The sequence below is a fragment of the Pseudonaja textilis genome, chromosome 10 (genome assembly GCF_049901715.1).
Source record: "Pseudonaja textilis isolate UNSWEBS1 chromosome 10, rPseTex1.2, whole genome shotgun sequence".
Classification (NCBI taxonomy): domain Eukaryota; kingdom Metazoa; phylum Chordata; class Lepidosauria; order Squamata; family Elapidae; genus Pseudonaja; species Pseudonaja textilis.
In genome coordinates this window covers 23,977,623-23,993,585 of record NC_141999.1, presented here as the reverse complement: position 1 = coordinate 23,993,585, position 15,963 = coordinate 23,977,623, and the positions used below count along the sequence as shown (strand labels likewise).

The 15,963-nt window shown below is 49.5% G+C and overlaps 1 protein-coding gene across 1 annotated transcript; it reads left to right on the top strand.

Moving 5' to 3' along the window:
- The first annotated feature begins 2,790 nt into the window (after nt 1-2,790).
- Nucleotides 2,791-14,316, top strand: HNRNPL (heterogeneous nuclear ribonucleoprotein L). Its single transcript, XM_087939308.1, has 13 exons — nt 2,791-3,064; nt 5,143-5,261; nt 5,367-5,604; nt 5,854-5,941; nt 6,105-6,199; nt 6,955-7,027; nt 10,162-10,233; nt 10,312-10,592; nt 11,320-11,441; nt 11,542-11,743; nt 12,710-12,767; nt 12,949-13,044; nt 13,883-14,316. The coding sequence occupies exons 1-13, from the start codon at nt 2,849-2,851 to the stop codon at nt 13,939-13,941; spliced, it is 1,719 nt and encodes a 572-aa protein (XP_087795434.1). The 5' UTR covers nt 2,791-2,848; the 3' UTR covers nt 13,942-14,316.
- Nucleotides 14,317-15,963: the final 1,647 nt, after the last annotated feature.

The window sequence follows — 15,963 nt, the reverse complement described above, 5'->3', positions numbered from 1 at the left end:
AGCATGTGAATTTTTCACGGATCTGATTAAGAACACTGTGCATTGTTCACCTTTTCTTGGTAGCCTTGGACATATCAATGTGAGGCCTTTGGTGCTCTCTGAGCTTGGTGGCCTTCTTGCAGACGTTTCATGATCCAACTAAGTAACATCATCAGTGATACAAAAGAGTGAGCTTTATAAACAGAGCAGATCCCATTCCATTTCAGCACTGGTGATGTTACTTAGTTGGGTCACAAAACGTCTGCAAGAAAACTACCAAACTCAGAGAGCTCCAAGGACCCCACAGTTCAGTCCTGAGCTACAAATAATTCTCTTCTATCAATATCGGTGTGACTTCTGTCTCCTTTTTCCCATCCACAAAATGGATCTATGGATTGCAGTCGAGCTGACCAATTTCTGACAATGCATATAAAGAGCTTGACAAAATAGCCACTTAGCTGATATTCATTATTTAGCTAATGTTTATTTCTTTGTTCAATTTCTATGGCTACCCATCTGAGTCAAGGGCTCTGCGTGGCTTACAATTCAGCGGTTGGGCAGTTTATTTAATTCCTACTCTTGCTTTACGGTTTCTGCGCCTCAGACCCAAACACCCACCTGCCCAAACTCTACACCTTTTCCTACCATTGCTTCTTGGAAACGACTAGAACTGCACAAAATACAATTGATCTCCAGATCACGGGGAAAAGCAACAGCAGAAATTAGACTTAAATCTGGATTGCTGAGTGTTTTTCCCATCCAGCTTTGATTCCAGCTGGGTAATGCTTTAGAATTAAACAAAAAAGTAAGCAGTTTTTTTCTTTCTTTCTTTCTGGGGAGGAAGGAGGGACGGATCAAAGTAATAAGCTCAGCTGAAGAGCTGGCTTGCCTGCCTTCTTTTGCTGAGCAAAGTCTGGGCAAGCATCTCGGGGATATTAATTGCTGAGCAACCATAAATTCTGATCTGAGACACAGGAATGTTGCTGACAGCAGTGGGTGCAAATGATAACTTTGTCCTCTTTTTCCTTTCCTGCCCCATTAACGAGCAAAGGTCCCCTTTAATAGCCTCCACTGTCTTTAAAAGTCTGTAGAGATTCTCAGTCATCCAGGTCATGGTTGTTTCAAAGGTGGGTTTTTTTTTTCCAGGAGGCAACTGGACTTTTTTTTTATTTTTGAAAATGTTTCACTTTTCATACAAGAAGCTTCTTCAGTTTTGATAGGATGGCGGGGAACGAAAGGCTTTATAATGTATTTCTTGCAGACAGCTGGTCATTTGCCCAAAGGTGCTTTTTGCAGGAGGCAACCAGACTTTCTTGTTGTTTTTTCTTGGAAGAGAAGCTTCTTCAGCTCTGGCAGGATAATCCTTCCATTCCCCGCCATTCAGTCAGAGCTGAAGAAGCTTCTCGGATGAGAAGTGAAACAACTTCAAAAGGAAAAACAAGTCCAGCTGCCTCTTTTAAAAAGCACCTCTGAAACAACCAGGACATGGCTGACTGAAAACCTCCTCAGATGTCTTTCCAAAAAGTGACTGGCCTTCCTTGGCTTTTCCTTGAAGATATTTTGCTTCTTGTCCCAGAAGCTTCTTCGGTTCTTGCGTTCAGTTCGGATCAACTCAGAACTGAAGAAGCTTCTCAAATAAGAAGCGAAACGTCTTCAAAGAAAAACTAGAAAGGCCAGTTGCCTCTGGAAAAAAGCATCTTTGGGACAACCAGGACTTGAAGAGCTGAGAATCTGCCCAGATAAGCCAGGAGAAGCTGTCGGGGAGCAGAAACAGCCCTGAGGGGCACATCTCCCCTTGCTTGGCTGGGATCCATGGGAGACACCCCTGAGCCCCTGCAGGTGGGTGTGAAGCAATGGAGAGGGCAGGCTGGGTTCACACAACCTCTGGGCCAGCAAGGGGTTAACTGGGTGGTCCTAATGTTGCATTGACCCAGTTCATGTGGCTAAATTAGGGTTAGTGCATCGCTTGAACTCAATAAGCCATCTTTTAGCCAGCATTGCCTTGCATGCAATTCCTTGGCCAAAGTTCAAGACGGCTCCCATGATGCTTTGCGGACCAGAGGTCCTTTGACCAATCCCCAGGCAGGCTTGGCTCAGCACCAGGCCTTTCCCATGAGCCTTTGCTTCTCCACCGTCTCAACGTTAAGGGAGGGTGGGCGGGGCTTCTCTTGGTTCAACGTTCAAGACGACCGTTGGAGAATCTCGCCCCTCCCTTTTCCTTTTCTGGAACTGAGATTCTTCTTGGTTCATAAGATGAAGAAGGGCAGGGCTGCTACCGAAGTCACGTCTACCAATTAAAATAAAGCTCGAACGTTGCCGGTCCAATAGCTTTCCAGAGAGGAGAGTGATGGGCATAAAAATCTGCCAATAAGTTTAACTCCTTGGAGCGAATGCGTCTCCTTTATAGGACCCAATCAGGGCGTCCGTTTCAGATTTGGCGCAATCCGGGTTCGAACGGCTGAGATTGACCCTTCCTTGAGCCAATGGGATTTCAGGGTCAAACCGTAGCTTTTCAGGGGTCCCGACGGTTTTATGAAGAAGAAGGTGGGAAGTTGATGAGGAGCAATGTGGTGGGGCGGGATGCCGCGAGGAGAGACATCGCCTTGATCCAACGAGTTTGAAGGAAGACGGGACGGATGTTCCTGTTGGCCAACGGAAAAGGCCAAGACCCTTGATAAACGGATGCGAGAGCGAATCATATCGGCAGGCGGGAGACAGTCGACCCTATGGCGGCGGAGGGCGGGACAAGGGTAGGTAAGGCACGGCCTCGACCCAATGAGAGCCCGGACGGCCTTGAGCGACGGCGGGCCAGCCCAATAGAGGCGTGCCTGAGGTGGGAGCGAGGGTGGGCTGCTGTAGTGTGGGCGCCATGTCGCGGCGGAGGTGGCGAGGTTCGCAGAGCGGCGAAGGCGGCGCCGGCGGCTCGGGACGCGGAGGGGACATGGTGAAAATGGCCGGTGGCGGCGGCGGCGGGGGTGGCTCCGGCCGTTATTACGGGGGAGGCCCTGAAGGCGGGCGCGCCCCGAAGCGCCTGAAAACGGAGAACGCGGACCACGGGCCGGGGGGAGCGGCCGGCGGAGGCGGGGTGAGAGACCGCCCGCCGGGCTGAAGGGAAAAGAGGGAAGAAAAGAAAGCCGGGAGGGGAGGGGAAAGGATGATATTTCGGGCCGAGAAAGGCCTTTAAAAACGCGCCTGGGGCTGTGGACTACAACTCCCATCATCCCCCATAGAAAGGGATGGCGGGTGGGGGGGGGGAAGTTCGGTTCCGAGGGCTGCGCGGTGGCTTGGAAAGATGGGAGTTGTAGTCATGGGGCACGTGAGCCTCCACGGGTAGGCGCAGTCTACCATTAAACTCCCGCCTCTTCCTGCCCCCCTTGAACCTGCGGCTGCCTGGGTGGGAGGGGCCAAAGGGCTTATGGGTCTTCAAAGGGAAAAGGGGGGGCGGGGCGATGGTGGTGGTCCTCAAGTTACGACCGCCACTTGAGCCCAAGGGTTCTGTTGCCACGTGGAAACATTGGTTGGAGGGAGGTTTGCCCCGTTTTACGACCGACCTTGCCACGGTTGTTAAGGGGAAATCCCTGCGGTTAATTTTAGTAACCTGGTCGTTAAGCGAACCGGGCTTTCCCTCCCTCTCATTGACTTTGCTGGTTGGAAGATCGCAAAAAGGAGGAATCGCGTGACTTTGGGAGCCTGCGACCGTCGTAAAGAGGAACCACTTGCCAAGCGGCTGGAGGTGGATCTGGGAGAATGCTGCAAAACATGTCGCTTTGTGGGCAAAAAATGGTCCAAAGTCACTTCTTTTAAAGTGCCTTTTAGTATCTTAGGTCACTAAATGAACTGTTGTAAGTTGAGGACTTCCTGCAGAGCTTTCCCTCCACAGGAGCAGTCTACGGGCCTGCTGTGAGGAAGGATGGCCGCCTACTTTGTTACAGACTCCTTCCTTGCCTTATTATGGGTTGGGCACCTATGGCTCCTTTATGACCTTGGGGATTTCAACCCCCAGAATTCCAGGAAGGGGGTTCTGAGCCAGGAATTCTGGGGGTTGAAGTCCCCTGGTCGTTAAAAGGGCTCTAGGTACCTAACCCTGCCTTAACGTGACCGCATTGAGGGGCAGACTTGGGTTCAAGTCAGGACCGGAAGGCCCATAAGGAAGGGTCGGGCTTGATTAGCAGAGCCTTATGGATCCACAAAGCCGCCTCTGTGGCTCAGACACCAGGCAAGACATCACTTCCACTTCCCCGCTGCAGAGGTGAATTATAAGGCAGGTGTATTTACCACGTGAGCAAAGCTAGACTTAGGAGCAGTGGCTTGTTTGTTCTGCTTAATTGTGATTTATTGCACTCTGGCTCTGGTTCCCCAAATCGAGGGCCAGTGGAAGGGATGTGATCAGGATCAAGGCAACTAACTAACTCTGCAGCGCCCAATTCCATCGGCAGGGACAGGCATTTAATCTTGTTTAAGGGTTGGGCTGTGTGGCCAAGCCCTTTTTCCTTTTGAGAAGAAAGTCTCGTTGCTTGACTGCATTTTTTCCCCTCCAGTTTGGGTGTGTACATCTTGCAGGGTTCTCTGGTGGCGGTTTCCTGGGTAGCGTGGTTTTAACTGTAGAGCAAGAGTCGCTTTGGATAATGTGACGGGCCGCATATAAATTTACTAAATCAATTACTGGATTTAACTGTCGGCCCTAGAACATCTAGATTGCAGGTTCAAATTTACTAGAAGGATAAAAGGATACGCGGGATATATTTCTCTGGAACAAGAAGCGTTTGCAGAGATTTAGGAGGGGAGTTTGAGCATGAATTGGCCAAAGAAATGTAACTGGGGCTCCTTTTAGCATAAGCTGGGAGCAGAAGAGCTGTGATGGACCCAGCCAAGGGTGCCTTCTGTTGCTTCCCATTAAACGGGCCATAATAGCTAAGGATGATCTTTTCCTGGTTCATTTTCCCATTTAAAAAAAATAAAAGCAGTAACTTAACTGTTCCTGGTGGGGAATTCCATTTGAACTGCATCCTGCTAAGTTATCCTCTGCCTAACAGAATCCTTTTGTGGCTCCAGTTGTTCCAGTTTGCAGCCCCCCAGAAACACCTGTTTGTGAAAGACCCGCCACTTGCTTTTGCACTAGAACTTTACCCGGGAAGCGTCACACGACCTCCCCTTCCCTTGCAGGAGAACTATGATGATCCGCACAAGCCAGCTGCTTCTCCTGTGGTCCATATCCGGGGTTTGATTGATGGTGTGGTGGAAGCTGATCTGGTGGAGGCCTTGCAAGAATTTGGCCCTATCAGGTGAGGAAGGGGCAACGAGAACATCCGGGGAGGGGGGATATCATGACAGACCGTGCAGGTTCAGTGACTTAGTTCTCTTCTCTCCCCCCCTCCTCCCCCAACAAGCTATGTGGTGGTGATGCCCAAAAAAAGGCAGGCTCTAGTAGAGTTTGAGGACATACTAGGAGCGTGCAACGCTGTGAATTATGCAGCGGACAATCAGATCTACATTGCTGGACATCCAGCCTTCGTCAACTATTCTACCAGCCAGAAGATTTCACGGCCCGGGGACTCGGATGATTCGCGAGGAGTAAACAACGTCTTGCTCTTCACCATTCTGAACCCCATCTATTCCATAACGACGGTGCGTTACGAGGGCTGCTTTATTGCGGGGAGATCCACATCTAGGAGGTGGGAAAGTCCTGACTTTCTTTCGTTGGGCCTCCAAGTTGCTTTGGACCCAACCAGGAAGAGCAGACTCAGGGTTAAAATACTGTCTGAATGGTTTGCGGGTCTGTTTCCTTGTCTCAGTGAACTGTTCATTGAAGTCTGTGGCAGGCAGGGCTGCTAGGAGACTCGGAGGGGGTTGACTTTTACGGCCTTTGTCTTGTAGGATGTCCTGTATACCATCTGCAACCCATGTGGTCCAGTCCAGCGCATTGTTATCTTTAGAAAAAATGGAGTCCAAGCTATGGTGGAATATCCTTTTGGTTTTTTTTATAGCTGAGAAGAACAAAGCGGAGCTGTCTGCTTCAGCATGGGCTGTGGGAGATAGAGCACTTTTGGGGGGCAAAGCAAGAAGAAAGGCTTGAAAATAATTGACTAGGAAACCCCCAGTTAAGATTTCCTTAATTCTGCAAACATTTGACTCTGTGCAAAGTGCTCAGAGAGCAAAAGCTTCTTTGAACGGGGCCGACATTTACTCTGGCTGCTGCACGCTGAAGATTGAATATGCCAAGGTGAGTGGAGGTTGCAGAGGAGGGTTGGCAGCCTCCCACCCCAAGTCGGAAAACGCTTCTTTCCTGAATCGGAAGGGATTTGCAGACTGGCCCAAGGAAATGGCTTCACCCAGATTTCCCCCTAATTAGCTTTGTACCCTTGTCCCGAAGGTTACTGGCTCTTCCCAACCATTGTAGCTGTTTGACGTTGCTCCTTTGCATAAGATAACCTTGAGAGTGGGGAAAAAAGGGGGTGTTCTGTTATGGGTAGAAAAATTGGGGGGAAAGCGGTCTGGCGTTTCTGCTCTGTTAAGTTATAGAATGGCAGGAATTTCTACCAGTAGGGCAGCTCCTCTGTAAAATAATGGGGATAAGAGCCAACCAGTGATGGTTGTAAGCCTTCACAGTTCGGTCATTACGTGACCAGCCTGATTTTACAGTCTTTCGTGCAGTCCTCGTTCAGCAAACTCCACGACCGTTAAAGGCTGGTTTCCAGCAAAAATGTAACTTGTATCATGGGATGCTACAAAAGTTGTAAGCCCGGCATCCTTAATATAGGGAGTGGGTCAAGACTCGGCCCGTACCTTAGATTACTTCTGCTTTAATAACAGTTGTGCCGACTGTCACACATTATGGGCTAAACTGGAACAGATAGTTAGATACTTACGGGTTATAAGCCTGTTTTGTGACCGCTCCGCGGCCACTTTAATCGCACAGCCTGGCTTTGTGGCTCCCTCTCTCTGTATTGGTATTTGACCGTTTGTGCTTCGTTTCAGCCCACTCGCCTGAACGTCTTCAAGAATGACCAGGATACCTGGGACTACACCAACCCCAACCTCAGCGGGCAAGGTAACCTTGATAGCCTGCTCTCAAGCTACACACAGACCCTTTCTTTTCCTGTCGAAGAGCACACGTCCTCCAGCTGAATTGTGTGATGTAATGCCATTTGCCTGCTGTCCAACATGGGGGGGCCCCCCGTTTGAGGGATGCCTGGGGGTCAGGGCAGCCGCCTGCTGGCTTCCTGAGCCTTCTAAGGTGGGAGGCGGGGTGGGGGTTGAGAATAGCCGCGAGGGAATTGGGGCAGCTCCGTCTCCCTGATTGCACCTGGTCAGGTATCCTCCCTCCTCCCCCGGTGTTGCGGCTCTAGGGTGTGTGGGTGGATCGCAGCTACTAGGAAGGTTGGGGATGTGGTAGCGGAGAGGAGAGGAGAGTCGAAAGGCAGGTTGTGCTCAGATTTCAATCTTTTATGTTCTGGGGCATCCTAAAATGGATGCCAGGGACCTGTAACTCCTGGAAGGTCCAGAGATGGCCACTCCCATCAGTCTCTGGCCTTAGGCAGCCTTTGGCCCTGGTGCTAATCGAGCCGCCTCCTTTGTGGGTCTGGGGGTATATCTTGCATTTCTGCCATTCCATGGCTGGGGGCGGAGGGTGGGCAGAGGGAAACTTCTCTCCCGTTCAAGGAAAACCACCTCGGCATGCAGACTCTGGGACCTGGTAGGGGGGCGTCCATCTTGGGCTCAAGGGGTCTCCAGTGTCATTTCCTAGAGGGGGCGTGTTGCCGTCTGTTGTCAGCTCAGACTTAAAGCTAGTTGGGAGCCCGGCACACGTGCATAATAAAAAGGCACGTTCCCTTTGTGGGGCGGGCAGCGTTGCCCCTCCAAGCCCGGCCACAGCTTTAAAAAGCAGGCGTTGCTTTCAGGCTTGGCAGTCGAGTTGGTTGGCTCCACAGCCCAAACCAGCCCAGGGAGGCTGTTGGATGGCGGTCAGGTGGGGCTCCGGCCAGAGGTGCCTTTGGACCCCACCCTCCCGTCGAAGCAAGCAATGGCATTACATGACTTGACATGTACATGACTCACTTTCCTCCTCCAAGGTACATAACTTAGGCGCTGTGCAGATTGGCAGTGGCTTAAGTTGGCAGGGCTGGGCAGTTCAGAAGCTGCCTCCCGGCTCTCTGCCCTCTTCCCTCAGGCTGGGCACCGAGGAGGGGGCGATATATCTGGCCTTTCCCCGGCTCTGAACCGATTTTTCCCCACATGACCCTGGCGCGCAGCTGCCGTGGAAGTTCTGAATTGCCTGGGAATCTGCCTTCTGCTAGACACTCTCTCTTAACAACACTACACAGTGTAGGACTAAAAAAAACCAAAGAGCTTGCAACCTTTAGCTCTGCCTGGAGAAAACATACAGCATCTTAAGTGTTACCCGAAAGGCAACAGATTGAGTTCATATCCGCACATCAAGAACACAACACCGCGATCCAAGAGACATCTACAAGCACAGAGGGAGACAGAGAAAAAGAGAGACAGAGAAAGACTCACCAGGCCACGACATGCTTACAAAACAAAACAGACAAAGGCAAAAAAACAAAAACTAAAAAAAAAAACAAACCTTGAACCCAAGAAGGTAACACAGAATCTAGGACAAACACCCAAGGGGTCTCAGACAAAGTGCACCAACAGTCTTAACGGAGAACGGAGTAGATCCCCGAGACCCTTCAAGACCTAAGATGGCTCTCCATATCAACTCGGTTTGGTTTGGGAGAGGGCCTTTTTTATTACTCTTTTCTTGCAGTCCTCGGCTGCCGCCGACACTTTGATCAGCGCCAAGCGGAGACAGACAAATAAACCCAGGCTAAACCCCCCAAGGCCCCGAGAGGCGCTCCCCGGTTCCCTAGAGACTGGGGGGGGTCGTCCTTTTCCGCTTCAGGGGGCACTTGAGAGCCAAGGCACACAGAGGAGAGAGAGAGAGAGAGAGAGAGAGACACGCACACGGGAGACCTACACAGCCAGAAGCACCAAAAAAAAAAAACCCTGTTTAAACAGCACATGACCAAAAAAAACAAAAAAACATCAGGAGACGCAACACGGAAGGGACACTCATTTACACCTCTGTTTCCTTGATACCATCTGAAGACAAAAACAAACAAACAAACAAACAAAACCCGTGAGCCCTTTTTTCATTCATTTATTTTTTTAAAAAAATTGATTGTGTCAGTGTGGTGCCTTTTGACGTGACTTTGACTCTGAAACCATGTAACGCAGGGTCGCACTGTATGTTTGATGGGACGCCATCTTTCAGAACTGTGCTTACACTGTTGAAGCGTCCAATGGTAAGAGAAATGCAGAATATGTTTGTGACAAGGGACATTGTACTGTAAACTCCTGCTGTAAGTAGCCTTTTTCAATCTTTGTAAAATGCCTGTTGAAATAAACTGCGAAACTCTTCTTTACTTTTTTTTATTTTTATTTTTTATTAAAAAAAAAAGAACGAGAATTGTATGACTTGCTTTTAAATTCTCCTGTCTTCGTATATCGATTTGTGTTTAAACTGGACGATTTTTTTTTTGCTTTGCTTTGCCATCTTCTTCTTGGTCTTGTTTTCAATCCTTTCAGCTCTGCCAGAGGTGGTGGGGAGTAGGCTGACAAAGACTTTGGTTTCCTCTATTTATTTGTTTTTTTACCCCCTCTCCTCCTCCTGCCCTTAATGTTCGAAGCGGTGGTGAAATTTGACTTCTGTGTCGATGGTTTTATATTTTTTTAAAGCCCTTAAATTTTCAGGAGGAAGGCAAGGCAGGCTTTAAGATAAGATGGAGAACCTTTGTTAGGGCAGGTAGATGGTGGAGAACGACGCTTGGCGCCTAGAGAGAGTTCTAGTTCCATCAGGTTTGCTGCTTAAATAAAAGCCCGGGAAGACACATTGGTTCGAGATAGTATCAGGATCTGTCCCAAATGACTCGCCTAACTAGGAGGAGAGAGGGAGGAGAGAGGCCTGAAAAGGAGGTGTAGTTTGTAATGCCCCTCTCCCCTTTTCTCCCACGGTGGAAGGAAAAGAGAGATATTCTGAGGAAGCAGGAGGTTTTAAATATGGAGGATGCCTCAGGCTGGCCTCGTGGCCTAACCAAGGTATCCCAACATGGAGGCCAGCCCCAGAAATCAAGGTGACTGAGCTGTTTCCAGAAGTTTCTAACCTTGGTCTGCTTTTGACAGGGGAGCCGGGTGGGAATCCAAACAAGCGCCAGAGGCAGCCTCCGCTCCTTGGGGATCATCCTGCGGAATACGGTGAGGCCGGGTCCATCGGTGGGGTGTCCTCTGGCCCCTCGTCCCGGCATTAGCCTGACTTTTTGCTTCCTCCTCCAGGAGGGCCTCACGGGGGCTACCACGGCCACTACCACGACGAAGGCTACGGCCCTCCTCCTCCTCATTACGAAGGGCGGCGGATGGGGCCGCCCGTGGGGGGCCGCCACAGAGGACCCAGCCGCTACGGGCCTCAGTATGGGCACCCCCCGCCTCCACCGCCCCCTCCGGAGTACGGCCCCCACGCCGACAGCCCCGTTTTGATGGTCTACGGCCTGGACCAGTCAAAGATGAACTGCGACCGTGTTTTCAACGTCTTCTGCCTCTATGGAAATGTGGAGAAGGTGAGCGGCTGAGGGAGAGGGCAGCTCTGATGTTGGCAGAGCTGACTGCAAGGATGCTGTAAAGGTGGCGTGGAAAATGCTCATAAGTCGTCTTTTTTTTTTTTGCCGTGCTGTTGTAACTTCAAACCAATGAATGGTTGGTTATAAGTTGAGGATTGGCTGTATGTGATGGGGAGAGGGTACCCAGGCTGGTTAGTCTTTTGATCTGTTTATGAAACAATCCCTATGTCAACTCAAAGGATACTCCTTTGGTGGTTTTAGCTGCCAGAAAAAGGGAGTGGAGGGAAAGCAGTGCATTCCTTAAATGTTTCAGATAATTGCTAGGCAGCCGAAGCTGTTGGCACACAAGATTATTACTGGAGAGCATGATTGATGACTCTTGGCTATGGATGTGTCCCATTGGAGAATATACATCCAGGGGGTGGAAGGAAGACCAGGGTCAAGAGGGAAATGAATGATGGGTCTTAGTGTCGGCTGCACCCAGCTAACGCGGACATGGCCACTCCTAATAAATCTTTTTTTTTTATTAACTCTTGAGAGATGCGGCTAGAGACTTATGATTTGAATGGGGGTGGATTTGTTGGAGTCCAGACACCCTATTAAAATGGGAACAAAGTTTGTACCCAGGATGGGGGGGTGGAGGGGGTGTGTGTCTTCCTTTTGAAAGCAACCTTCTCTTGCCCTCTTGTAGTTGAATCAAGAAACACCCCCCCTTTTTTTTTTTAAGGTGAAGTTCATGAAAAGCAAGCCTGGTGCAGCCATGGTGGAGATGGCCGATGGCTACGCGGTGGACCGAGCCATCACCCACCTCAACAACAACTTCATGTTTGATCAGAAGTTGAATGTCTGGTGAGTTCCGGCGGCGTTTCTCCCCAGGCCTTCGGGAGGAATCTAGGGCCAAAGCCAGGAGGGTGTGTGACTGAGCAGGCCTGTCTCGGTTTGTCCGCAGCGTGTCCAAGCAACAGGCCATCATGCCTGGCCAGTCTTACGGTCTCGAGGACGGCTCCTGCAGCTACAAAGATTTCAGCGGCTCCCGGAACAATCGGTTCTCCACCCCGGAGCAAGCCGCCAAGAACCGAATCCAGCATCCCAGCAACGTGCTCCATTTCTTCAACGCGCCTCTGGAAGTGACGGAGGATAACTTCTACGAGGTCAGGGTTGGGGCCTGGGGCAGCCTCCACCGGCCTGGCCAGAACGGGGAGAAAATAATCCAGCAGTTTGTTTATGTGTTTATATTTCATGTTTCTTAGCCTTAGAGGGTTTAGGAAGAACAGGAGGGGAAGCAAAAATGGTTGCCCTTAATTAATACGACGTGATGATGACTTTAATGCAGGGATCCTGGCAACTTTAAGCCTGGCGGACTTCAACTCCCAGCATTCCCCAGCCAGCTTTGCTTTACGACCTCGGGGACTTCAACTCCCAGAGTTCCCCAAAGGGATTCTGAGCCAGGAATTCTGAGAGTTGGAAGTCCACCAGGCTTAGAGGTTGCCAAGATTTGGAGATCCCTGGCTTTAATGGATTCAGACAGCGTCTCGCTCCCAAATGTCGCTTACATTGCAAAAAGCAGGAAGCAGTAATGCCAAGGGGGGGAAAAACACAAGACTTTCATGTCTGGATATGATACTAGCAGAAGCTCCGGGGTGCCTAGAAGCAGCAGTTAGAATAGACCCCGTTGGGCTTCCTTGCTGGCTCCTCTCGGTGGCAAGACTCAGGTCCCGAGCCTGGACGTGAGCTCCTCTTTATTTGGCCTCCTCAGAAGATGCGAACGGATTAATGCTCATTTTTTGATAAAAGAGGCTGTAGAGTGGTTCTAACAAACATTTGACCCCAAGCGGTGACTTGTGCATTTTTTTTTCTACATGTAAATAAGCTATTTTGCTGTCAGATAATGCTTAAAGGCCTCCTTTGGGCTCCTACCAGCATATATTCAACTCAGTGCAGAAATATACGTAAAATGCAGTTGTACGGTGGCTGAAAACTGTATGGGAAGGCAGTGCAGGAGCCCCTGGGAATAGGGCTTGACCAAAGAGGAGAACCCCAAAATAGGCACAGGCTTGATCAGGGCGGAGGCTTAGCGCTCCTGTGTTAATCCATGCGGCATTTCCCCCCCCCCTCAGATTTGCGATGAGCTGGGCGTGAAGAGACCGGCGTCTGTCAAGGTGTTTTCAGGGAAGAGTAAGTATCCCTCGGCAGAGATGGGTCGGTCTTGGGGACGCCGGGACCGAGCGCCACGCTGTTCCAGGACAGCAGAGTGCGAGGTCAGGGCGATGGGAACTGTAGTCCAGCCCTGGAGAGTTTGCCAAGGAGGAGGGGCGGCTTCAGGTTAACCCCTATCTTGCTTGACACCCCCTTGCAGGTGAAAGGAGCTCTTCGGGACTGCTGGAGTGGGAAACCAAAGGGGACGCGCTAGAGACTCTGGCTTTCCTCAACCACTATCAGATGAAAAACCCAAGTAAGCCCCTGTTGGATGCCGAAGGAAAGAAGGGGAGGCCTTGGTGACAGTGGGGTCGGGGAGTCTCCCCGCTTCTTTCCCCTTCCTCCTGTTTAATTTTAGGGGCAGGGAAGGGAAGCTAGTAGGTCTCGAAAACACTTAGCAGACTTTGACCGTGTTAGAGACCTGGCCAAATTAATCGGTTGGAAGGAAAAAGCAGCCCCGGCACATTCTGAAGTGTGCCTCATCAGGCCTAAGGCCTGTAGAGATCATCTCCACCGATTTCATTTAACTTACTAACTGCACAACAGCAGGGAGCTCACTGAACAACCGGGGCAAAAATAGTTGTAAAGTGGAGCGAAACTCAATTGTCTTGCTCAGCCACCAAAAATTTGAGGCTCAGTTGTGCTCGTGAGGATTACTTTATAATAGCAAATAGTCCTTAGACTTACCTATAGCTTCACAGGGCTTTGCAGCCCTCTTAAGTGGTTTACAGACTCAGCCTGTCGCCCCCAACAATCTCGTGCGAGGGCCTCCAAACTTGGCAAGTTGAAGAAGACTTGTGGACTTCCACTCCCAGAATTCCTGAGCTAACATGGACTGGAAGAGGAATTCTGGGAGTCTTAAAGCTGTCGAGTTTGAAGGTCCCCGATCTAGTGTTCTTAGTTTAAATCTGAATATGGGAGGTTTATTTGTTTAGACGTGTTTCCTTGACTATTCAGCCCCAAATGGATCACCGTGGGAGATGTCGGGAACGCTTGAGAAATGTTTCATTTTTTTGGTGTGATGATGACATTGTTTGTATTTTCGGGTAAATAGAGTTTGAGGCGACTCATAAATGTGTCTGGCTTCCTCCTAGATGGGCCGTACCCCTACACCCTGAAACTCTGCTTCTCAACTGCCCAACACGCTTCCTAACTGCTCATCGGTTCCTGGCCGAGGAAACTGCTCCGTTAACTTTTCTTGTGTGTGATTTTTCTTCCTTTTTTTTCCTTTTCTTTTTTGGCAAAGCTCCAGTGTCCCTTTGTTTTTTTTGTTTTTTTTTTTTGTAAAAAACGAATTAAAAAAAAAAAGCTCAACTAGAGGCTGCCTTGCAGCTAGGTCAGCGGGGAAGAGAAAGCGCCGTGGCGTTCTGGTGACATCGAATTTTAAAACGATCGTACATGTGATATGTTCCTTCTCCTCCCTCCCCCACCCCCCCCCTTCCTCCCTGGTTCATACAATGTGTGCTGCCTGTGCTAGTTGGCACATTTAATAAAGCTGTTTGGAAAATAAATCGTTGTAAAAATTGAACCTGGTAATGCCTCGGGAAATTTTTGTGGAAGAGGGTAAGTCAGGTAAACCGAGGGTGGGGTTTTTTGGGTGGGGGATTTAAGTTGGTCTGGGGGTCTCTTGTTTTCATGGAAGACCAGGGTAAATTTAGAAAAAGGGGGAGGTACCGTTTAAAAGTTTTATGCAAACTTTATAAATTCTTTTCCCTTGCTTTATTGTATGCTGGGCGGCTTTTATAACTTGAAGAAAGGAGGCAGGGAGATGGTAGCTAAATCTGTGCTACGCTCTGCAGTGCAGGGTTCCACACTACTACAGCCTTCGTGCTTCGTTGTAGCTTTCCTAGGTTTCTAGGAACATTTAAGGCCAAGTCCCAAAGGTGCTTTTTTTCTTTTCTTTTTCAGGAGGCAACTGCAACTTCCTTCTTTTTTCCTTTTTGAAGATGTTTTGCTTCTCATCCAGGAAGCTTCTTCAGCTCTGACAGAATAGGGCTAGGGCCAAGTCTATTCTGTCACAGCTGGAGAAGCGAAACGTCATGTTAGTTCAGGAATTCTGGGAGTTGAAGTCCACAAGCCTTAAGTTTGCCAAGTTTGAAGGCCTTTGCTCTACAGAATTTAAGGCCAAGCATCTTTGATACCTTTTAATTTTTTAAAAAAATTCCTATAATGGCTTCCTTGAATATTTGAAACAACTTGGAAATCCCAAACTGAATGGCTGAGAGCTGCCAATACTCATGCCAAGGGGGAGAAATTAAAAATGCTTCCAAATAGGAAGGTTTGTGTGTGATTGTGTGTCCCTGGCTGCTGCTCTTGACTTTTGTCTAAATCTGAGGTCTCCAAACTTGGCAACTTTTAAGGCTTGTGGACTTCAACTCCCAGGATTCCTCCGCCAGTCCATGTTAGCTCAGGAATTCTGGGAGTTGAAGTCTACAAGTCTTACACTTGCCAAGGTTGAAGACCCTTGGATTAGATAGACAGACAGACGGAGATGGAGATAGAAGATAGATACTGTAGATCAGGGATCTTCAAACTTGACAGCTTTTAAGACTTGTGGACTTCAACTCCCAGAATTCCTCCTCCAGTCCATGTTAGCTCAGGAATTCTGGGAGTTGAAATCTACAAGTGTTAAAAGTTGCCAAGTTTGAAGACCCGTGCAGTAAGTCCTCCCACCACGCAAATATATTGAGACCAGGAGTCCCCAAACTTGGCAAGTTTAAGACTTGTGGACTTCAACTCCCAGAATTCCTGAGCTAACATGACTGGAGGAGGAATCCTGGGAGTGGAAGTCCACCAGTCTTAAGGCTGTCCAGTTGGAAGATCCCGCTGACTTAATGAAAGGCCTTTTCTACAAGGGAAAACCGGGGGTTCTTCATCTTAGGACTCAGCCCTGCTTGTCTCCATGGAGCTTTTACATTTAGCCATTTTTTAGTTAAAAATAATTCCCAGGATTCCCCAGGCCAGCCTCCTGGGCTAGGGAATTCTGGGAGTTGAAGACCACCCACCTTAAAATTGCTGAGCCTCATGGGATAGAAGGTGTGTGTGGGGGGGGGGTCTCTGCCCCGCCTGCCTTTTTCAAAAAAAAACAAAAAAAAAAACGGACTACAACTCCCAGCAGCCTCCCTGCCAGCCCACGCTTGGCCCCGCACGTCAATCCCGGCTTTCCCATTTCGGC